We start from the raw sequence: 24571 nt of genomic DNA, 5'->3' as shown, positions 1-24571 counted from the left end.
ACATCGATGAGAATGACCCAGGCTACCAAATTCTCAGCCAGGAAGAGACTGCTGAAGATGTTCTAATGGAGATCAGGAGATTGACAACGAGGAAGATCTGTTCTGGTTTCGTAGTCCTCTTTTTTCTATTCCGTGTACTCTTTATTTCTAAACTTTCTGTTGCAACTTTTGTCAGGATTTGTTTCAGATTTTCCTCTTGTATGTGTTATTCATGCATGGTTTCTATTTTTAAATCGGGGATATTGTAATGAATAAATTTTGTAACTCGGTAAAAATTTTCAATTTTATTTATTTTTTATCCATTCTGGCTTAAATTAATCCGAGTTTGATTTAAAGCTTTAATATGCTCTTACATCTAGGATTGACTAATTTAAATTTGCGATAATGTCATAAATAATTGATTTCATCCTCTGGCTGACCATGTATATTTATGTATTTCTTTATATTCAAATACTGAGTTCATTATTCTCATATTGTTATAATTGACAAAATCTTGCAGTTTGTGTTCATTTTGATTACATATATCTTAATCAAATCTCCTTGTTTGTTTTGTATTTTTTTTCTTATTTTGGCATTTTAATTCCCTGCTAGTGCTAAATTTACTTTATATGTTTTAACTATGATATAGTAATTAATAGTAAATATTGTAACAAAGATTTTCATTTTTCCCATTTCAAAAGTACACACAAAAATCATATTGAATATTTATTTATTACACAAAATCAAACACTTACTATGATTATACTGAATAGATACAGTGCTGGATTTCATTGTTATTCCTCTTTCTTGTTCATCTTTTCTGCTGTCCATATATCTTAACTGTGGATGATAAAGGTAAAGGCATATTAAGCCTCTCACAAAACATCACAAAAAAAAAAATAAATAAATAAAATAAAATAAATAATTCTATATGAAATGCTGCACTAAATTTCATTATACTGAAAATCAGCAGTTATACTATAATTATAGATGTTAATGTCAGCTCTTTGCTTTATGCGAATAATGTTATACTTCTAAATAAATCTGCTACAAGTCTGCAAGATTCTCTGACTAAATTGAATAGTTGTTGTAATAGATATGGTATGAAGGTCAGCAATAAAAAGACAAAGACAATGAAAATAGGCAGAATCATTGAAAATGTCAATTGTGTTGTGAATGGAGAACCTGTGGAACAAGTAAAACATTTCAGCTACTTAGGCACGATTTTTACTGAAGATGGTAAATTAAATATAGAAATAGACAACAGAATCAGCAAAGCTGGTATGGTGGGAAGTCAATTGAATAAATTCATATGGAATAAGAGAGAAATTAGTGGGAACACTAAATTAGCTGTATACAAGACAGTGTTCAAACCAGTTTTAACTTATGGATCTGAGAGCTGGGTCAGAAGTAAAACACTTGACCAAAGACTAGAGACCGCAGATATGAGAGTCCTGAGAAAGATTATGGGTGAACAGATGGCATCAATGGCAATATCATATTAAAAACGAGGATATTAGAAAAGAACTTGACATTGTCAGCATCCAGGAATGCGTTAGCAGAGCTAATCTCAGGTGGTATGGTCACCTAAACAGAATGGGCGAGGAAAGATTAGCAAAACAAGTGTTCTCTGCCAGGTTGGCAGCAAAACAGCTCCCAGAGGAAGACCAAGATATACAGGGTGTTCGGGATAAATTTGACATATTTATAATTAATTATATTTTTCCGTAAGTTACATGTATTAACACACACTTCTCTTCATTTAAAAGTTTGGACCCTTCTTCATTCATATACAAGATGTCAGAAAGGATGGATAGCTGGAACCCACCTGAATCATGGAAGAGAATAACTTGTATCATGATGATTCGTGCCCGCCATCAAAATAAGGATATTACGACTGCTGCCCAATGCTCCCTGAATACAGTAAAAACAATCAGGCATGAACTAGAGACTTGCAATGGTGACTACGAGGATGTAGCAAGAAGAAAGATCCCTAGCAGACGATCTGATTGCGTTCGTACAGCAGAATTCCTCGCAAATCTGCAGGAACAGGTGTTGAAGAACCCTGGCATTGGAATTCGGGCTTTGTTCGTGGAGTTGCTAACTGTAGTCAAGCCCTGGATAACAAGGGTAGCCAATGGTAGGCCGTATGTATGGCAGCAGGATTCGGCCCCTTGCCACACCTCTGGGAAAAGTCAAAAATGGTTGTCTGAAAATTTCTACGACTTCACCAGTCCAAATGTTTGGCCTCCAAACTCCCCAGACCTTAACCCCATGGATTATTTTGTATGGGGCGCAGTTGAAAAAGACACCAATCGCACTTCCAGTAATACAAAAGCCCAGTTAATGGATAAAATTAAAACAGTTTTTGCAGCCCTTCCCAGGGAGACTGTAGTATCAGCTTGTTCGAGGTTCCGAAGCAGAATTGAAGCTGTGATCGATGCTAATGGTGGTTATTTTGAGTAAATCTTGTTGATAGTATTGTAATTAACTCTGCCTGTAATGTTTTTTTGTCAATTCATTAAATTTAATAGATACAAAGAAGATTTTCTTTTTCCTTACGAAACTGTCAAATTTATCCCGAACACCCTGTAGGTGGATTGATACGTTACAAAGTGCCTTAGAGGATAGAAATATAAGATCTGATAATGTTGGAGTCTTGACAAGTAACAGACTGATTTGGAGGAAAATTGTAGATAGGAAGTTAGTAATGATATAATTTTTTCATGTAGTACTATCATATCCTGTACACCCCTTGTGGGTACATGGCAGGAATTTGATGATGATGATGAAAATCAGCAAAGTGAAGCCTAGATTTATTTTTTGTTTATTCATCAGGATTGACTATTTCCCAACACTTTACTGTGTGATGACTTTGTTGTAATGTATTTCTTAACTTCATGTTTAAAACAACATACAAAAACAGAAATCTAACACCAAGCACACAGCATAACTGGTACTTGGGGGGGGGGGGGGATATCTGAAGTAGCAGGAAATGGAAATAAACATTACATATCTGCTAAATAAGCAGTTTGCTGCACTACACCACTGATAATACCAAGCAGGCATGGAGTATGCAAGAGTCCTGTAGATGTCTTCAATGGGTACAAACTGATATCTGAATTATTATGGATCTCATTTGAGAGGGATATTTTCAGTGATTTTTAGAACACAATTTGATTATGAATAAGTACAGTGAGGACATCTGCAGGACTTTTCACAGCATTCAGCACAGTTATTTGATACTAACATAAGTAACAAAAGAACTTCAAAAATGTAATTTACCAAAAATCTCAAATTTACTCATATAATATGCCTAGGGGCAAAAGATTAACATGAACAAAATCTTTGTATGTTTTTAATTACATTTTTGAATTTAATAACAAAATAAATGGAATTTGTTACATCTGGTCTTTTTTTTTTTTTTATCAGACCAAATGTATATTAAATTATGAATATTAGTACTTTCATAATTTAAGGTCTAAATAATTCATCATGCTTTGCATCATAATGCAGGTAAGGGAAGGAAACTGGTATTTGTACTATTATGGATCTCATTTGAGAGGGATATTTTCAGTGATATTTTAGCTAATATCCAATAATAACCAGAATCTGAACTTGGCACGTGTGCATTTTCTAGTTACAGATGATGCCACTAGGCATCATGAGTGTGGAGTTTTCTGAGCCAGCCTAGCATCATCATGTGTGAACTGATTTGTTGTTCTGGCTGCTTTTTTCTAATGCTTACAAGCAATTTTGGTGATTTTTGTGATAGCTGACCAGAAGGAACACAGAGTGCATGTGAAATTTTGTTTTCTTTTGGATAAAACTGCAGCTGAAACTATTGTTATGCTCCAGCAAGTCTTTAAGGATGATGCTTCAGGTAAAACACAGATCTATGAGTGGTTTTTCCATTTCAAAAATGGGGACATGTTAGTTGAAGACTGACCACGATCTGGCTGACCTTTGACAAGCAGAAATGATGAAAACATTGAAAAGGTTTGCCAAGCAATCAATGAAGATCGTCAAAAGATCATTGAGCAAGTTTCTGAAGAGACGAATTTGTCATGGAATTCATGACAGCAAATTTTAAAGATTCGCAAATGAAATGGTCATCTACTAAATTTGTGCCTTGTTTGCTCACAAAAAAAAAGAAATCATGTGAATGTTTGCCATGATTTGAGGAAGCAAGTTCTTAATGACCATTATTACTTTCAAAAGTTGCAATCAGGGATGAGTACTGGTACTATGGTTATGATCCAGAAACAAAACAAGCATCAAGCTAATGGAAACATGCAAATTCACCAAGACCCAAGAAGGCACATCAAGTTCAATTAAATGTCAAGACAACGTTGACTTGACATTTTTTGATGTGAATGGAATTGTGCACAAAGCATTTGTTCCTCCTGGACAGAGAGTGAACCAATATTTTTATCACGTTTTGAGAAGACTGCATGATAAGCATGCAACAAAAACAGCCATAAATGTGGAGTAGTGGAGATTGGTTGCTGCAGCATGACAATGCTTATTCTCACATATCCTTGTCTGTCCAACAGTTCTTGATGAAAACAACATGACCGTTGTTCCCCACCCTCCCTACTCACCTGATCTGTCTCTCCAAGTTACATTTTTTATTCTCACGGATAAAGAAAACCATGAAAGGGCAGCAATTTGTTGATGTGGATGAAGTGAAAGAATAGTTGCTGGAGGCCATAAATAGTATTCCGGTTGAACAGCTCCAGAACTGTTTCCAGTAACAGAAAAAATGTTGGGACAAGTGCACTGACTCACATAAGAGTACTTTGAGTCGATGCACTTATTTCAACATTTTTTCTACTGCTGGAAACAGTTCTGAAACTGTTTATGGCATAGAATATGGTATTATAAACTTTAATAAAATTTTTTTAAAAAATAATTCTAATTATTTTTGGGTATCCCCTTGTATAATGGATTAACAAACTACACCCACCTACCAACACCATGCCTGGGCCTCCTTTTGCATGAAAAAAACGCTTTTACCCGCTGCAACATCGATTCCATTAGATGTCTAATGACATCTACATGGATGTTTAGAGCCATATCAAGCAAGGTATACAGAATCCTCAATGAAGTAGGGTACAGTGTATATACATTGTACAGTAATGTATCCACACCTTAGAAAGGTGGCCAAATCCTAAAAAAAATACAATCTTCTGACTACTTACAAACCACACAGAAAGTTAGCATCCCTTATCTGCTCTTCTAAAGATCAGCTGCAACCACTAGATTTAACTGCAGTCCACAAGGTATCTTGAAGCTGCAATCTTTCTTACTAATGCCAAAGAGGCAGAACAGCCGACAGTAGGATATAAGAACATCAAGACTACATCCATTTCCATTTACTACGAGTTGCCTCAGTCCTGAAGATACTTCAGGTGCAAACTTTGTTTGTTTACACTTGGATAAAGGATTAAACTAAATTTATTATAGTAGTGGTATGAACTTCTGACATTCCTACTGAATATTTTCTACCATCATTCTGTAACTTGTTTCACTTAAGTCTTGCAAAATAATTATTCCAAACATTTAGGCCATCTTTAGCTTCAGTTTTCATGTCACCTTTATCATTTGATTCCTTGCTCTTTCTTCCATTTCTAAGCTTTTTTGATAGCCTGCAAAACATTTTGCCACCTTCCTGACATTTACCTTTTATATTCTAACTTTTTGCTTAGCTAATTTAAATACTACCTTGCTTTCTTGCATTTTACTTCTAAGGATAAAAGGATTTGTTAACAATTACAGGAAAATCAGAATTCCAAGTTGAACTCTACATGTTAGAATGCTAATCATAGAAAAGAAGAAAGCATATTGAAAGTTGCTTACTTGCTAGGAACTTTTGATATGCTTTCTTCTTTTCTACAATTATCTCTGGAAGTTCTAGAATCCACCATGAGTTCCGATTTTTTTCATGCTTGCAAATTTCTTGCAAAGACATTACCACATGACTCTCTGGCTGAATCATTGTATTCTTCAGAGTCTGCCAATGAGTCTCCAAGCTGCAATTATTATTATTATTTCGGGCAACTCCAAGGAGTCGACAGACTCATCGAGGAAGGCCCTAACATCACGTCATGAACAACTATTTGATATTCACACAGTATCTATCATACCCCGTCTTGAACTCAGCACCCACAACAGACTCTGGCAGATCCTTTCCACCTCCTTCCCATGAAGAAGCAACCCTGGCACCCATATCTGGGCACAGTAGTCTAGATGGGGTCTTATCAAGGCTTGATACAGAGGAACAATAACTTGTTTGTCTCTGCTTGTTAAAGTATTTTCCAGCAACCAAGTGATTTTATGAGCTGATTTAGCCACTTTTGCAATGTGTGCCCTAAACTTCAACTCCCTATCCACCAACACTACCAAATCCCTGGCCTCATCAATCTCCTGGAGTACTTATTCCACTCATTCACCACTCTCCAAGTAAAAAACCTAGCTCTAACACCCTTGCTAACCACATTCTTGCCCGGCTTCCATGTATTGCCCGTAGTCCTCCCCCCCCACCAGTCCTATTCTCAAAAATATCTTCTGAATTAATCTTATAGAAACCCTTCAGTAATCTGAATGTCTCAATCATATCATCCCTTTTCTGCCTATCAACCAATTTTTGTAGCCCACAAATCTTCAACCTGTTCTCATAAGGTTCATTCCATAGACCTGCTATCATCTTGGTCACTCGTCTCTGGATCCTCTCCACTTCCTCCCCAACACGAAGAAACCCTGGCGCCCATAACTGGGCACACTAGCCCAGATGGGGTCTTATCAAGGCTCGATACAGAGGAACAATAACTTGTTTGTCTCTGCTTGTTAAAGTATTTTTCAGCAACCAAGTGATTTGATGAGCTGATTTAGCCACTTTTGCGATGTGCCCCCTAAACTTCAACTCCCTATCCACCAACACTCCCAAATCCCTGGCCTCATCAATCTCCTGGAGTACAGTTTCACCAATATGATATACTGTTGCTAATCTTTTCACCACAAAATGCATAACCTTACACTTTTCCATATTAAATCGACATCCATTTTCCTTAGCTCAGTCCTCCAAACTATCCAAATCATCTTGTAAAATTTTGACATCCTGTGCACTCACTATTGCTCTACCCACTTTGCATCATCAGCAAACAAGTGAACACTTCCTCTCAGATCCTTTCTTATATCGTTAATGAACAAATTGGAAAGTAGTGGTCCAAGAACAGAACCCTGCAGCACACCACTAGTCACAAGCCTTCTTTTGGACTCTACCTCCTGAATAAACCAAAATATCTCTCCATCAACCACCCTCCTATCCATCTCACCAACCCTATATCCATCTCCATATGCTGCAGTTTACTGATTAGAATTCCATGTGGTATCCTGTCAAAGGCCTTAGCAAGGTCCAGCAGTATCAACTGTAAACCCATTACCCTTATCCAGTTCAGCCGTCACTGTGTTATAAAACGTGAGCAAGCCACTGAAGCATGATCTACCCTTCACAAAACCATGTTGCCCCCATACAGCATCCCATTTTCATCTATCCAATCCTGTATTTTTTTCTTGACCAATTTCTCCAAGACCTTGACAACGATTCCTGATATGCTAATCGGTCGGTAATTTACAACAGCAGTCTTGAAACCTCCTTTACGCAGTGGTACTATTTTCCCCTCTTTCCACCCCTCGGGACTAACCCAGACAAGAGACTCAAATTAAACAAAATGGTCAAGGGCACTGACAATTCTTTAGCCATTTCACGTATGACACGTGCGGTATGCCATCCAATCCCACAGATGCATTGACACTGAGGTTTTGTAAAAACTACTCAACTCCACTTCATTCACCACAATTCCCGTATAATCTATTGGTTCATTCATTTCTGCAATGTCACTACCTGGATGATATATTCTAGCAAAGTGCTCGCTCAGTAATTCAACTATTTCAACAGATTCGGTTACCTCCCTACCATCGGCATTCTTTAAAATCATTCTGCTATATAAATTTTTTCTTTTACTTGCAACATATCGAAAAAACCGGGGGGGAGAAGTCCGACCACACCTCCTCGCGGCCCCCCTGGACCCTTGAAGCTCTTGACCAAATTTCTTATGGTCCGATTTCAAGGTGACTAACGTGGCAACGGCACCCATTTCCTAATGAAGAGTCATAAAAAGTTTTCAATCAATGCTACTGCGTCCGGGGAAGCCGACGCGTCTGGGGCTCCTGATGATAAATATGCTACGAGGACTCATATTAACATTTTGCAACTCAATATCAACGGTACTCAGAGAAAAATGGATGAACTCAAATACATGCTTTATAAAAATAATATCCATATAGCTTGTCTACAAGAAACAAAACTAAATAAAAATTTGAACTTCAACATCAAAGGATACACAGTTCTTAGGAAGGATAGAGAAGAAAGAACAGGTGGCGGGCTTGCTATCCTTTTGAAGACCCCAGAAATCAAATTCAAAGAAATCACCCTAAATCAATATTTAAATAATGACAGTTCAACGGAAGCTCAAGCTGTTGAAATACATCTACCAAATCATTCTATTTCAATCACAAACGTCTACCATCCTGATAATACAAATATTGATACAGACATCATTGAAAAGCTAAGCGATTCTCTAACTGATGCAACCATTATACTTGGTGACCTAAATGCAAAAAGCCCAATGTGGGGCTCCCCCAATTTAGACCATAAAGGTCAACAATTGGAAGACTTCTTTACAGATTTGGAACTCACAACAATTAACAATGGACAGAGCACCTATCTTTCTAAAACTACGGGAACTGAATCTGCTATTGACATCACAGCCATTAATTATAGTATTGCATCAAGTGCACAATGGAAAATTCTGGGAATGCCATCAGTGACCATAGACCCATAATAACAACACTAAACTTCAAGATTGAACAAGAACAGCAAACCAAAAGGACGTGGAACTTCAGAAAAGCCGACTGGACAAGGTTTACTCAAACCTTGGAGAGCCTCTGTCAAGATGAACCTGTCTCTGGAAACCTCGACAGAAAATTACAAATCCTTACTTCACACATCAGTAAAGCTGCCAAAGCAACAATACCAAGAGGCCAGCGGAAAAACACCTGGATACCATACTGGAGAGATCACAATATTGATTCAATGATTACAGAAAGAGACAATATCAATGAACAATTCAGAATTAATAAAACTGATGATTACAGAAAGAAATTAATGGACATAACACACAAAATAGAGCAGGAAATTTGGAAGTGCAAACAAGAGAAATGGGCGGAACTTTGCAGTAACCTGGATCCAAGAAAAGACAGCCAACACTGGAACATTATTAGAATCCTAGACAATATCAAAAAAGAGAACCGACAGAAAACAAACTTCTTCATAAATGCTGGGAAACAAGCTATTACAGATCAAGAAATTGCAAACACACTGGCAAAAACCTATTCAAACAACTCCAAACTTCAGTATAACAGAGAGGACAAGCCCCTCAATAAACTCACAAGTAAAATGCTAAAACAAGCAAGAACATACCAAACTAATGACATCTTCTCCGAAGAATTTACACTAAGTGAACTAAATTCATCAATCGAGAAAACTGCACCTAATAAATCCCCTGGTAATGATCTTATCTTTGGTCATATGGTCAAACACCTTGGCAAAAATGCCAAAGAACAACTTCTGGACATTCTCAATACCTCTTGGCGAACAGGCAAACTTCCAAAAGAATGGAAAAAATCAGTTATTGTACCCATCCTGAAACCTGACAAAAATGCTGCAGAATGTCAAAGTTACAGACCTATCGCATTAACTAGCATACTTTGTAAAATTACTGAAAGAATCATACACTCCAGGCTTATGCACTGGCTGACAAAAAATAAGAAAATCAACTACTACCAAACTGTTTATAGAACTCGTCATTCGACAACAGATCAATTATTCCATTTCTGCCAAACAATAATAGACTCATTTCAGGAAAAACCAACAAAAAAGACAACTGCCATATTCCTTGATATGACTGCTGCTTTCGATCGTGTTTGGATCAAAAAATTAATACAAACAATACATGATATTGGAATTAGAGGAAACGCTTTAATCTGGATTGCTGATTTCATCAGAGGAAGAAAGATCAAAGTCAGAATCAATGCAGCAATATCAAAAGAGCGGAGAACCTGGGCTGGTGTTCCCCAGGGCTCAGTACTCAGTCCCTTACTATTCCTTCTATATGTCAATAATATTCATCCCTACCTTACAGAAGACACAAAAGTAACTTGCTATGCAGATGATATAGCCATCTGGCACACTAGTGCTAAAATCAAAGAATCAGAGGAAATTCTAAACAAATCCATGAGAGGATTAGAAAAATGGTCAGACGAACTCAAACTCAAAATCAACCCAGACAAAACAAAACTAAGTACATTTAGTACAGACAGGAAAAATAGACATTCCTACAATCCCAAAGTCATGATCAATAACAAGCTAATTGAAAAAGTCACAAATCCAAAATACCTTGGTATTACGCTTGATCAGGAATTACGTTTTGCACAACACATCTCTAACACTTCCAACAGAGCTCTAAAAAAATTAAATATACTGAAAAGGCTTTGTGAAACAAATTGGGGCGCAAAGCCAAAAATCCTCAAAACTACTTACACTACACTAATAAGGCCAATAATGGAATATGCAGCACCTATCTGGTCACCTTCGGCCTCATCGGTAAAGAAAAAACTAGACAAAATACAAGCAAAAGCATCCAAGATTATCATTGGTGCAGTCTCATCCACTAACAACATCAGAGCCCAACAGAAATGTGGGCTTGACCTGCTGGAGGACAGACGAAAATTTGCCACCATAAAATTCATAAATAATATCAGAAGCTACCAAAGTGATCATATCTCCCTAAAAACTTATGAACATTGGAACCAAATTTGCAGACTTCACAGATCATCGACTTTACAATATGATGACACTATCAGGAAAGAAATAGGTCTTGATCAGCAAAATGTCCACATAAACAAAGAACCTCTATTTACCAGTCCTTTACCTTCAAATACCTCCATAAATCTAAACCTTACCAAACTCTGTACAAAAAAAAGAACCAAAAGAAATGCTTAAAGAAAAAGGCCTAAATACCATCAACCTTCTTTCATCCTCCAAACAGGTTATTTGTTATACCAATGGATCATCAGACACCAATATGATTAATGGAGGCGCTGGTGTTCTCCTTCTACTCCCGAAAGGTGAAAAACTTTCAATAAAAGTTGGATCTGGGAGAATCGCTTCCAATTTTACCAGCGAACTCTACGCAATAAATAAAGCACTAGAAGCCTACTTAAATCTATCATCATCTCAACAATCTGAAGGAATTATAATTTACAGTGACTCAAGATCAGCTATGGAGGCAATCAAAAATGGCAATACCAAGCTCACACAAGACATCCATAAACTCTTAAATCATCTAAAGTGTTTAGGTAAAAGTTGCATTTTACAATGGATTCCTGCTCATGTAGGCATTGATCACAATGAAGCAGCTGATAAATTAGCAAAAGAGGCCAGGGAACTCAACCAAGAAACTCGCATGATAACTCTTGCTGATGCCAATGCACTAGCAAAAGCTAAACTAATTCCATTGAAATCAGTGATACAACATCAAATTCCCGAGATCAATGCTGACAGAAGGACCTCCACCACGATAGCAAGACTACGAACAGGACATTATAGAGGAATGAAGATCAATACAGATGATACGAGAACATATAGAAACTGCAACAACTGCCCCAATACTGAACTGACACCCACTCACATCTTTACCTGTCCAGCAATTACAGCAGCCTTGCAAGAAATAGATCCTAATCCTGAACAACAGCTCTATACAAACAAAATCACAGACATAGCCAAAGCAGTACAAAGAGCACACGGAAACATCTAAGACTCTTCAAAGGACAAGACAACAACGAAAAAACCGTTTGCGATTCTCTTTAGCCTGCATGGTTCTAATGTTCTTTCATAATCCATTTTTGCTTTTCTTACCACACTCATTACCCTTCTAGTCTGCGCTTTATACTGTTCATGCGCTGGCCGGTCACCTTTCTCCTTAAATTCTCTGCATAGTTGTTTCTTTTTTGCAGCTCAAGCTTAATGGTGTTATTCATCCGTTTAACCCTACTTGATTTATTATTCGGACTCTAGGTATACAGTCAGCCATAGCTTTGTAATATTTTGATCTTTCTGTCTTTTATTTAATATTTACTTATGGTTCTGTTACTGCACCTTTGTAATATTTCTATCTTAAATCTGTCTATCGATTTCTTTATATATTTATCCATTACTTTAGACTTGTCTTCTATATTTTCATTCGTTAACTTTATTATACTTTATCCTTATCCATTGCCTTTCTATATAGTCAGTTAATCTTAATTCCTATTCTCTACTTTCAGTATATTAAACTTATACTTGAGATTTCTAGAAATTTATTTGATTATTCCAGACTGCGCCACTAAAAATCTCTAATTGGCATAAGAAATTAATTATACCTCCAGTAAAGCGGCTCTATACAGTTAATTACAGTCGATTACAGTCGTGGCTAACTCCTAACTTAAAGATTCATACCGAGGTTTAATTTCTTTCCTGCTTACAGGATCAGATTTTATTTGAGAACAGTGGAGTTGCTAAAAAGATCAGACATCACTTCTTATAAATAAAACACACATATTTATTCACACTAAGACAATAATACAATGTATACACTTAAATGATGTTACTATCATTTCCTCTCAAAGCTAAGCATCAAAATAAAAACATCACATAGGACAACTCATAGTCATGTTATAAACATCAAAGACGTAAATCATCAGACAATTAATTCTATGTATCAAACAACTATCATTTTTTCTCAAAGCTAAGCATCCAAATTTAAACATCACACAGAACAACTCTCAGGCATGTTATAAGCATCAAATACGTAAACCATCAGACAATTAATTCTGTATATTAAAATAACTATCAGCCCATTTACAATCTAGGAATTATCATGCTTTGACTAATAAAAATCTCCAATTCTAACTTTCACAAAAAGAATGTTACACTCACTTAGCAATCAACCTTTCACACCATTACAATTCTAAATTCTATAATTTTCTTATCAATTCTTTTAAACCATTTAAATGTAATACAACGTAAGCTTAAACTTTCATTAACATCTTTTCAATTATTCTAAAAGCAGATTTACTTCATACGAATTTGTTTTCAATCTATTACATCCTTCAATCTTAAGAATTCAGTCTATCCAAAACAGTCTTTCATATCATAATTAAGGGAAAGTTTTTCAACAAAAAATTCAACTCACATTAATTCTTTCGTAGGCACAATTGCACTTTAATCGTATCTTCTCTTCGGGCTTATTCTGGAACCCCCCTCTATTGTTACGGCTTGCTCTATCACTTCAGACACATAATGGAAACCGTATTCACCTCTGGAATTTCTCGCGGGGCTGGAGCTCGAGCTTTCGGCGTTGTAGGACGTATGCTCTGATGGTCAAAGCCTTATCATCCGGTTCCTGAGCCACTACTTGCTCTATAAGGATTCACCTCCAGTTATCCTCCATGAATTCATCCAAGATTCCACAGATCGACCTCCCCCTCTTCTCCCTGTGTCATGTCTCCTGATGCACGATAGTCGATGCACGCTAGTCCATTTTTCCCAGTCGATCCCCTTTTCTGACCTCTTTTTATTTCGCCTCTCTGGACCTTGCGTGAAGTTTCTTAGACCCCAAATATTTCCGTGCAAACTTTGAACTAAAGTCTGAGATCCTCATACCTATCACGTGCTAACTCCTTTCCTTCTAGAAAGTTCCGACTTCTATCTCCCTGAAGTGTAGTTTAATCCCCATTTTCAGCATAGCGTAACAGCTTCTGATGTATACCGCCTCCCCCCCCTCTTCTATCGACCTTGACGACAGTGATGGACTGCTTAGATTACAATGGGGTTCCATTATACCTTATACCAAGTGATACATCAAATATATTTCCGAATTCTATAATTTCCCTTAAACTTCTATTTTTAGATGCTTGTTTACTTTATTTTAGCATGTATAATTCCTTGGGGTTCTACAGATGGGCATTTTTGTATTACTTATGTAGGTAATTCTAACATACTTCTAATCTCTGAGGGATTCTCTTTTGAAATACACACTCATATATCTTTTATCTACAGTATCATGTAAATTTTTTTGGGCTAATTTTATATGGGCTGATATTATTGTTTACATCTATTATATACAAGTTTACAATTCTTTGAATTTCGGATGTGACTCCTGTAAAATCGATGAAATTAAACATTGTAAGGATTATGATGTTGCATCAAATTTTACAGCTTTATGCAAACACTTCCTAACCGCCTCCCATGAACCATCAACATTTAGCCCTTGCAGTTTTACATACCATGGCACCGATCCAATCAAACTCCTAAGCTTGTCATACTTACAGCCCGATAATTGCACATGTACCTTGTCTTAATTGTAAATTCCACACCTTTAGCCACCTCCCAAGTCAAGACCCTGTTATCACTCTCACCAGTTGGTGGCAACGAGGTCATATTCGTTACAGCCAAATTCTCAAATGCAATTACTAGGTCAAGCACTCTCTGACCCCTAGTATTTTCCATTACATGCTGTCGCAGATAGTTATCCCTTAATAATCGCATAAAATCCAATTCCTTCCTCACATGTATCCTCTCCTCCTTCCAATCAATATTACCATAGTCGAAATCATCCATAATAATTACCCTCCTTCCACTCATTTCTTCTATTTGCTTATGCATACTATCTCCACCATCTAGTCTATAGCAGCATCCAACTGTATATTTTGTTCTGCTAGTTTCATTCTCACGCCAAATAGCCTCAAATGTGCTCTTTTCTCTATCCTGCAGTTCCACTTCTATTCTCATTGGCTGTAGCTCATCAGCTATCACCAATAACACTCCTCCAACCATTTTATTCTCCCTGTCACTCCTGAACACACACCATACCCCTCACATTCAATCCCACTAGCTATATCATCTTCTGTCAGCCATGTTTCACTAATGCCAATATCCTGCAGTCTGGAAGTGCCAACCAAGGCCAAAAATTCTTCCTTCTTGTTCCTAATACTTCTGACATTAGTATACATGAATTGCAGAAGCCCATTTATCCCCTCCTTATTTTGAGGCCTTATACTAACTATCCCATTCTGATTCATAGTCTTTCATATTCACTTGGGTATATTACACACATTCATACACTCAACTGTCTCCATGAAGTCTGCATATCTAACCCCCCCCCCTTAATAACTCTAGTTTCCCTGATTCTGCACATCCACTTCCACTACATTCGACAACACCTTTTCAAGTCTCCGTACACCAAATCCATTCAAATGTAAACCATCCATCTTATATAAATCCTTTCGTCCATCGAACTCACTCCACACATTCACAAATTCCACACCACTCGTCCTGCATAATTCACGTATAAAGTCATTTGCAAGTATGGCCCCCTCCCATACTCTTCACTGTCATACCGCGGCAACAGACTCACCATCCTAACTCTCTCACTCTTCTCTTTTGCTACCTCAAGCAATTCCTTCACATCCTCACTCATAGCCATTTTGTCTCCTTTCAAATCATTTGTACCTGCTACCACTATCAATTCTTTCGCCCAACCGCTTTTTGCATTCTAATTGACTCGCTTACATTCTTAATGTTCGCACCAGGTTGGTACGATTTTGTTAAACTCTCAACTAACACACCTCTTACTAAGGAATCTCCATACAACACTCGCTCTTTCATTTTGTTTACACTCAATATCACACTCTTATTTTTTCTATCATACTTTTGCCGTTTATCAGTCACTATGCTCGGTAAACATTTTTGCCAACGCTCCAGCTCTCGATTTGCCCTGTGTATCGCTTTGCGTAACTGAGCTATCTCACTCATTGCATCAGTCTTATCATTTTTATTGTACGATAATTCATTCATTCATTCTGTATGCTTACCTTCATTCTCACTTTCAATGCCATTCTCACAGCTATCTGGTACTACCTCGCAAATATCGCTATTCTCTCGATTCTCACTTTCGACAACGATATCACTCTCAAGACCTGATACACTCTTTACATCCTCACATTCTTTACACTCTGCGCATATTCACTTCACTATCGTTGTTTAACCAGACTCCAACTGCTCTCCTGAATGCATACATTTCTTTGCTTTGTTTTCAAACTCCTCCACTTTTTTCTCTAATAATACAGTTCACCTGTATTATAATTATTTCAAGGCTTTCTTGCATATTTTGCTTTTCAGTTTTATTCTGCTCAAACTAAATGGTGATCACTTCCATTTTAAATCCCCTGTATACTCTTGCATAGTGAACAAGAGTGAAAATATCAGTATCTATAATAATATATTTGATGAGACTTATTAGAAATGTTTTGCTAGTCTTTTTCTACATAAAAGAAACAGATGGGATAGAATAACTTACCGACTACACAGTTTTGTGAAAATTCTTGTGTTTCACATCATCAGGATTGAAAAATATGTGAATAAATTATAGACTCTGCAGAACACAAAAGGAAAATCTCTCTTGCTATTTGACAGATCCACTTACTAGGAAGTTAACCACAACCCCATCCACAGCCAACTCAGAAAACTAAACTCATTACCAGATAAAATCACCAGTCTTGATGGAGATACTGTAGACAAACAAAACTTATTTTGCTACAAACTTATATGATTTACAAATCTAATCTTTAAAGGTACCTTATTAGCTTATTTAATTGTTTAATTAAATAAGCTAATAATTGTTTTTATAGGCTAACCTCCCTGATGAAGTTGTTAGTTAGCTGGAATCAAAATACTTTGGATAAGTTATGCCCATTTTGGAAGGAATCCTCATTTATATGGTCTCCCAAAAATTGATAAAGAAGGTTGTTAAACAATAAGACCCATTGTGAATTGTATTGACTCTCCCACTTATACAACTGTTAAATTTCTTTTATGTTTATTAACTGCCCACATTGGGCAATCCGGATCACTCATCAAGAATTCCACACATTTTCTCGAAAAAATTAAGGAATATTCAAATACAAGAGTGAGATATGAAAAGCCAAACGGCTATTTTTTTCTTGCAAAGTTAATTAAATTAAGGGGATAAAAATCCATTATTTTACAGCCAGTGTGCGAAACTCTAAGATCAAAAACTACGATCTAAGAGTTTCATGCCGACGAACTATTGGCGAATCCAAGCGTAAGTAACCACCTGGTAGTACCACACCAAGGCAACTCGAAGCAAAGGTGGACCAAGCTCCCTCACTATCCTTGATATTTTCTCATAATGCAAAAACACACTGGTGTGGTACTACCAGGTGGTCACTTACACTTGGATTCGCCAATAGTTCGTCGGCATGAAACTCTTAGATCGTAGTTTTCAATCTTAAGAGTTTCGCATACTGGCTGTAAAATAATAAGGGATTTTTATCTCCTTAATTTAAGAGTGAGATGTGTTAGTCAGTTTTAATATTGTTTTCTCTTTTTTTACCAACATTCTCTTATCTGACACTATTATTTGCTATATGATGATTTCCCTCATGATGTTGTGAAAAATTTTGAAGTTGTTATGCAATCAGGATATTTCAGCTGGAAAAACAAGATCTATAGACAGGTTGAAGGCACTGTCATGGGCAACCAATCTTTAACAAACTATTTTTTAACCATCTGGAAGACACCTTGTCCTCATCCATTCATCCCAAATCCTCTCTTTGGTTTAGTTATGTTGATGTTTTTGCTGTTTGGCCTCACTCTAAAAATGAACTTACCACTTTCCAACAACTGATCAATAACCTTCATCTACTCATTTAATTCACTATGGAAAAAGGGTAGTTTACATTCTTAGACATCTTTCTTACTCATACAGCCTCCAGTAATTTGTCAACCAGTGTTTATCGAAAACCCACCTTTACTGGCAGATACAATCATCAAAAGTATGCTCATCATACCTCTCAAAAAATTGGTGTTATCAAGTCATTAATTAATACAGCATATAATATATGCTCCTCTCCCTCAAGCTTACAACAAGAACTTCTCACTATCAAAACTTTAACTGAATTAAATGGTTACAACCATCATCAAACCTAGTAGATAATTGACTCCTCTGTTCCAACATCTAAAGGATTCTTCAACAGACCACAGGGTTCCAATCCCTTATATTTCTGGTATCTCTGAATTCATTGGTAGAATTTTGAAATATCGGCTTATTCAGACATTTTTCCTATCAACAAAATTTCTCATCTGTTACCATATACAAAAGACAAACTTTCACCTCATCGTTAGCTGGTGTTTACCACATTCCTTGCGAGTATAATTTGACGTATTTGGATAGACAGGCCATTCTGTGGAAAGAAGAATTAATGAACATCAGTACCACACTGAATATGTGAAACCTCAAAAGTCTGGTCTAGCACAGCATGATATTGATACTAAACACAGTATCTGGTGGAATGAAGCTTGTCCTCTCCATAGAAGCAGTTTTAAACATGAATGCCTTTTCAAAGAAAGTTGCAAAGCCCATTTACACTGGCATAACCTGAATTGGAACAATTCTCTCTCTCTCTCTCTCTCTCTCTCTCTCTCTCCCCCCAAGAAAAGTTTGGGAGATTCTCATTTGATGTAAACATCAAATAGTTTTAGTATTATTTATTAATATATTAACATCTGGCTCGCAATAAACTGACTGCTGTATATGCCTTGTATTCCTGTTCTTTGATTTGCTTGCTTCTATACACTAATGATGTACTGTTATTTTCAGTACAAAGTATCTGTACTTTCATTAAAGTTGATTACTGTGCTTACTGTGTAATTTGTTTGTTTTAGGATTGCAAGGAAAGTACTTCTCTTTGTCCATTGGATTATATAGATTCTTCTACATATCACATAACTAAATTAGCTTTTTTTTGTAAAAGTCTCAAATTGGCAATTTCCTTTCTTTCATAAAAAATTGTTGATTTCCTAGATGAAGTAAGAAATCTATATAGCCCTTCATATGGTTAGCTTTGATATTAAATCCTTATTAACAGGAGTGCTACCCTGAATCAGCCTATGATCTGACCTCACATTGGCTACAGAATGCCTCTGGAAGATTCCCTTCAAATGCTCTCACAAGTTTTTTTGATAGGATATAGTCAAATTATTCAACTTTGTTATCCTTTCAGATTATTTTAATTGTCATAACAGAATTTACAGACAAGTTGAAGGAACTGCTATGGTGAGTCTACTCTCTCCATTCTTCTAAACTTTTATCTAGAACAAATCTTTTTCTCATCCATACAAACTCAGCCTTTGTTTTGGGTATGTTACAATGATGACATCTCTGTCATCTGGCCCCACAACAAAGATACATTACCTGCCTTTCTAGCAAAAATAAATAATCTACATCTCTGAATCAATTTCATGATGGAAATAGAAAAATAAAATGAACTAGCTTTCCTAGACATTTTACTCTTCCACTCCTCTTCAGGTGAGCTAATGACTTGTATCAAAAACCTACCTGTACTGGATGTTGCATTCAATAGCAATCTGCTCACCATCCTTTTCAAAAGATAGGAGTCATAAAAACTGTTACATCATGCTCATATGCTAATAGTTTTTATGACTCCTATCTTTCATATTTTGAATTCCTACAAGCCTAGCTCAAACAACAATGAAACAATATGAAGGTTCTTATACCATACTTTTCTGGCATCTTGGAACTAATCTCAAGAATCCTTAAAAAACATAATCTATTTGGCTACATTCATTTCATTCAACAAACAATCCTAATTTCTCATTTCTTATCTGTCAAAGATGAGTGGAGTGCCCTGATTAAAGGATAGGTGGGTGGGTGGTAAGTATTGTTATGTCTGTAGAACTGTGTGCTGATGGGGCCAGTTCACCTGTTTTAAGGGATGAGAAATCAGAGTTTCCAGAAGAAAAAAATCCTCTCTCTCTGTATGAGACTGGCTAACTCACAGTTTGATTAAAAAGATCTCATAAAGGTTTCTTACTCCATACACAGGATTGAACCTGGAGCTTTTTAACCAAAGGGCTTGTCTATACTAACTGAGCTACAGAGCCTCATCACAGTTCCTATCTTTCTGAAGATAAACGATCCTCTATCTCTTTCTTGTGTCTACCTCTATGTAACTGTCACCTTTCTAACTACAGACAAACATTTAGTGGAGAAAAGAATGCAAGTAAACCTATCGTGCATCTCCAATAAAAAAAAATCTAATAACAGTGCTACACTGAATCAGCTACAATCTAATCTCATGTTGGTTACAGGAACTACTCTAGAAGATTCCCTAGGAGGGCACTCGCATCATTCTTAGTAACAGCTGCCATGTGCATGTTGCTCAGATAAGTCATTTTGTAGTAGACATTAGCCATATTGTTATATATAATTGGTGGAATTTTGTATATTTTTGACTGTGTTGTTTAGTCAACTATTATTACATAACATTCTTTCAGAAAAGTTTGTGGTTATGGCACTGATGCGTATAAGAAAAGTGGCGACCAAGACATTGTTGAATGATATCAATGTGTGAGATTTAGTGCGATGTGGCATGTGTTTAATGTATTTATTGCTGAGAGTGAATGGTTTGTGGTATGAGGGCAAGAATGGAGAAAATAGCTGTCGGAAATGTTTCGTAAGCAAGTATAAGAAATGAGAGTCAGGTCAGGAGTGAAAGAATGAAGTGATTGATATTATAGATATAAAGCAGGATTTTCAAAGTATTGTGGAAAACGTAGTGGAAGCAGTGAATGATATAGTGCACGAAATACAAATGAGAGTTTGAAGGAAGTGGTTGAAAGCAATGATGTTGATGATGAGATGCCGGTGCAAAAAGAAATTGCATGCTTACGCAGACTTCACAGGACAAAACATGAGTTCGAACGATTGGCATGTGATACAGAAGAACGGAGAATGAGAGAAAGAGTGGATGACAAAAGTATGAAAGTGCAAGAAACTTGGAGAAAAGAGATAGTATTGCAAAGGGATTCGATGATAAGAGGTATACTTAATGAGAAAGTGACGAAAGCATGTTTTCCAGGTGCAAAGATAAAGGATGTAAGTGAAGTTTTAAGTTTCCAGAAGAAGGAAGTGAACGAATTAATTGTTCTGGTAGGCACAAATGATTTGAACTTGAGAAATATGCAACGAGAGAAGATATAAAAGAGTTGTTAGAATAAGCAAAAATGAAGAGTAAGAAAGTAAAGATTGTGAGCCTGCTGCCTCAGTATGATAGGATAGACCTGAGAAGAAGAGCCATGATTGCCAATGAGTCAATGAGAAGATCGTGCAGGAGGAATGGTGTACAGTTTATAGATGCATGTAAGGGTAACTATGGGTCCAAGAGAATGTTGAAATGCATGTAAATGAATGCCCGAAGTATCAGAAATAAAGCAGAGGATTTTTTAGCATTGCTCAGCTCACAACTTGGCCAAAGTTATTGGCATTAGTGAGACCTGGTTGTCAGAGAATGATGTAGTTACAGGAATAGAAAGACTGTAATGGATATTGTGTTTTCAGAGATAGATGAAGTAGGACAGAAGGAGGGGTATTATTAATGATAGCTGAAGAACTTTGACCAACGTCGAAAGCTTTTCCATTTGGTTATACTATAAATTAAAGATGCCAAGAAATTATACTTATCATTTAATCCTTTATCCAAATATAAGCAAACAAAGTTTGCGTGTTTGTTGGTTGCTGCTACAGACCTTGGGATTCCAGAAGATGTGGACAACATGCATCAGCAGATTAGCACAATGAGTGCAGGCTGAGCAATTATCATGGGAGACTTCAACTATGGTGATATAGATTGAGAAAAGGAAAAGGCATATGGCCAAATGGAAATGGAATTTATACAGTTATTAAGGGATAATTACCTGAAACAGCAGTACATGATGGGAGGGATCAGAGGTTTGAGTGTTGGATCTGGTAATAGCATCAGAAGATCTATCTATAACTGTGGTAGCAACTCTACCTCTGAATGGGGGAAGTGACCATGCAGTCTTGTCCTGGGAGGTTGTTCAACATAGACATTTCAGTCAAGAAAGAGTTTACGTGGAGCTACAAAGCTGGCGATTATGACAAACTTAGGAGACAACTTGGAGCAGCGCCATGATCTAAGAAACTACATGGAATGAATGTTATTAGTGCACTGGAAATGGTCAAGGATTGTTTGAATGAGGACGTTTCAGACTGCATACCCAGGGTTAGGAGGATAAACCGAGTAGGGATTAAGTGGATTACTAGCAATATAAAGCAGAAGCTGCAAAACAAAGAAAGCATTGTGGAAGGAATATAAACAAGTTGATCAGCATGCCCATGAGCAGTATAAAGTGCAAGCAAGAAGGGTAACTAGCATGGTAAAGAAAGCGAAATCAGATTATGAGAGAAAATTATCCAAACAGGCCAAAGTAAATCCAAAAGAGTTTTTTTGCTATGTAGCAAGTAAGAGAAAGAATGATTATGGAAAGATTACTTTACTCAGTGTTGATTGTAGGAAAGTGACAGAAGCAGAAGAAATAATTCAGTTATTAAGTGATCAATTTGCAAATGAAATGGCCGATTTTAAGGATGATTGAAAAAGAAGAGAATAAAAAAGAAGAATACCTGCTTAATCAAAGTAATCTCCAGCAGCATCAATGCATTGTTGCCAATGTGTGGCAAGGTCATTTATACCATATTTGTAAAAATCAGTGTCTCTGGAAGTGATGAAGTCCTCCACTGCCCGATAAATTGATGCATCGTTGGCAAAACATTTCTTGGACAAAAAATGGCTCAAGTGCTGGAAAAAATGGTAATCTGTCAGGAGAAGTATGGAGAATGAGGAAATGTCAGGAGAGTATGGAGGATGAGGCACAATTTTGTATCCCAAATTGTTGATTTGCTGTGTGGTTGACACTGCCGTATGTGGTCGGGTGTTATCCTGAAGCAACAGGACTCCATGTCTATTCACAAGTGCTGGTTGCTTAAGGCACAATTTTTCATGCGTTTACTGCATATCTGTACAATATCGAACTGCATTTATCGTTTCACCTCGTGGAAGGAATGAGTAGTGAATAACACCAACAGAAGACTACTGTACAGTAAACATCTTTATTGGATGCAGAGGTGCATTTGGAGTCCTTCCTGGAGTGTCTTTCACTCCCAACCACTGCGACGAACATGTACGATTGTCGTAGAATATCCACTTCATCCACAGTCACAATTCGTTACTTCTTAAGAGAGAAGAGCACACTTCCAAATGCCGTGCTTTGTTTTCATCAGTGAGTTCATGAGGCACCCACTCTTGTCGAGCTTCCTTACTTTTCCTATTATTGCCAAGTGCTGTGAAACAGTTGAGAAGTATACATTTAGTGTCTGGGCAATCTCTTGTACAGTTTGTCGTGGATCTGATTCGATTAAATCCTTTAATTCATTTGAATCAATGGAGGAAGGACGATGGTCACAGGGTTCGTTTTGTAGCCTCAAATCTCCTGAGCGAAATTTTGCAAACCAACAGCGAGTGGATCTCTCATTAGTTGTTCCTCCACCGAATACTTTATTGATGTTTTTTCTGCAGCCACTGCAGAATTTCCCAATTTGAGCTCGTAAAGATACAGCAACCTTAATTGACTTGATGTCGGTAGTATTCAATGTTTAATGCTTGTTGAACAAAACAAATACCACAATTGCATCACCCACGTGTGACGCTGTCACATGACATAAAAAATTTGCATATACCTCAGCGCTTGCTTTCTTCAGCAACCAGTAGAAACCTGACAGTCATTCAACGGCCATTTCATTTGAAACAACCCAATATATATCATTCATGTAACGTGTCACTTAGCAGCTACTGAGGTGACACACTGATGTGAGCATTGAGGTAAATTAATTGCAAGTACTGAGTATATTGAAAAATATCATTGTGAATACAGCAGTGGGGCTGGACAGTATGTTTACTTGATGATAATGAAGAAAGTTTCAACAAATTTAGTGAAAGAGTGGTAAGAGCAAAGTTTTAGAGAAGTATTTAAACACACGGGAAGAAAATGAATAATGACAGATTTCCATTTCTCTCAAAACTGCTTGAAATTGTAGCCATTATATCGGCAAGTATGTCATCATTTGAACAACATTTCAATCAAATGAGGTCATTAATGAATTCTTTTACCCTGAATGGCTTATTGATGATATACATGAATGGCCCTTTTTTGCAGGATTTTGTTTCAGATAAATCAGTCAGTAAGTGGCATTTTGCAACTAAGAAAAAGATACACTGGAGGTCATATGAAGCTTTTATGTAAATGTGCTGTGGCATACATTTTAAACCCAAATTAAAAGAAAGGGTATTTCTGTATAATTACATATAATGTGAAGTAGGAAATAAAGAAAATGTAGCACTCTGTTTTGTCATCAATCATAATATTTAGTTTTCAAAAAAATTAGCTCTTAACAATATTTATAAAAAGTAGATTGATAACTTGGGCAAGTAAAAGATGTCTGTGACTGAAATGAAATACTGGAAGAATTAA

At 36.7% G+C, this 24571-nt stretch overlaps 1 protein-coding gene across 1 annotated transcript in view; it reads right to left on the bottom strand.

Annotated features, from left to right (window-relative positions):
- LOC150098172 (elongation factor-like GTPase 1) overlaps nt 1-24571 on the bottom strand; it is a 451514-nt gene that overhangs the window by 360871 nt on the left and 66072 nt on the right. The window contains exon 4 of the mRNA XM_090406579.1: nt 735-819. Within this exon, the coding sequence (XP_090262705.1) occupies nt 735-819 (85 nt within the window). The remainder of the gene's footprint in view (nt 1-734; nt 820-24571) is intronic.

Source organism: Typopeltis vanoorti, chromosome 16 (assembly GCF_054136105.1).
Source record: "Typopeltis vanoorti isolate ZY-2024b chromosome 16, IOZ_Tvanoo_1.0, whole genome shotgun sequence".
Taxonomy (NCBI): Eukaryota; Metazoa; Arthropoda; class Arachnida; order Uropygi; family Thelyphonidae; genus Typopeltis; species Typopeltis vanoorti.
This window is presented reverse-complemented; position numbering and strand designations above follow the sequence as displayed.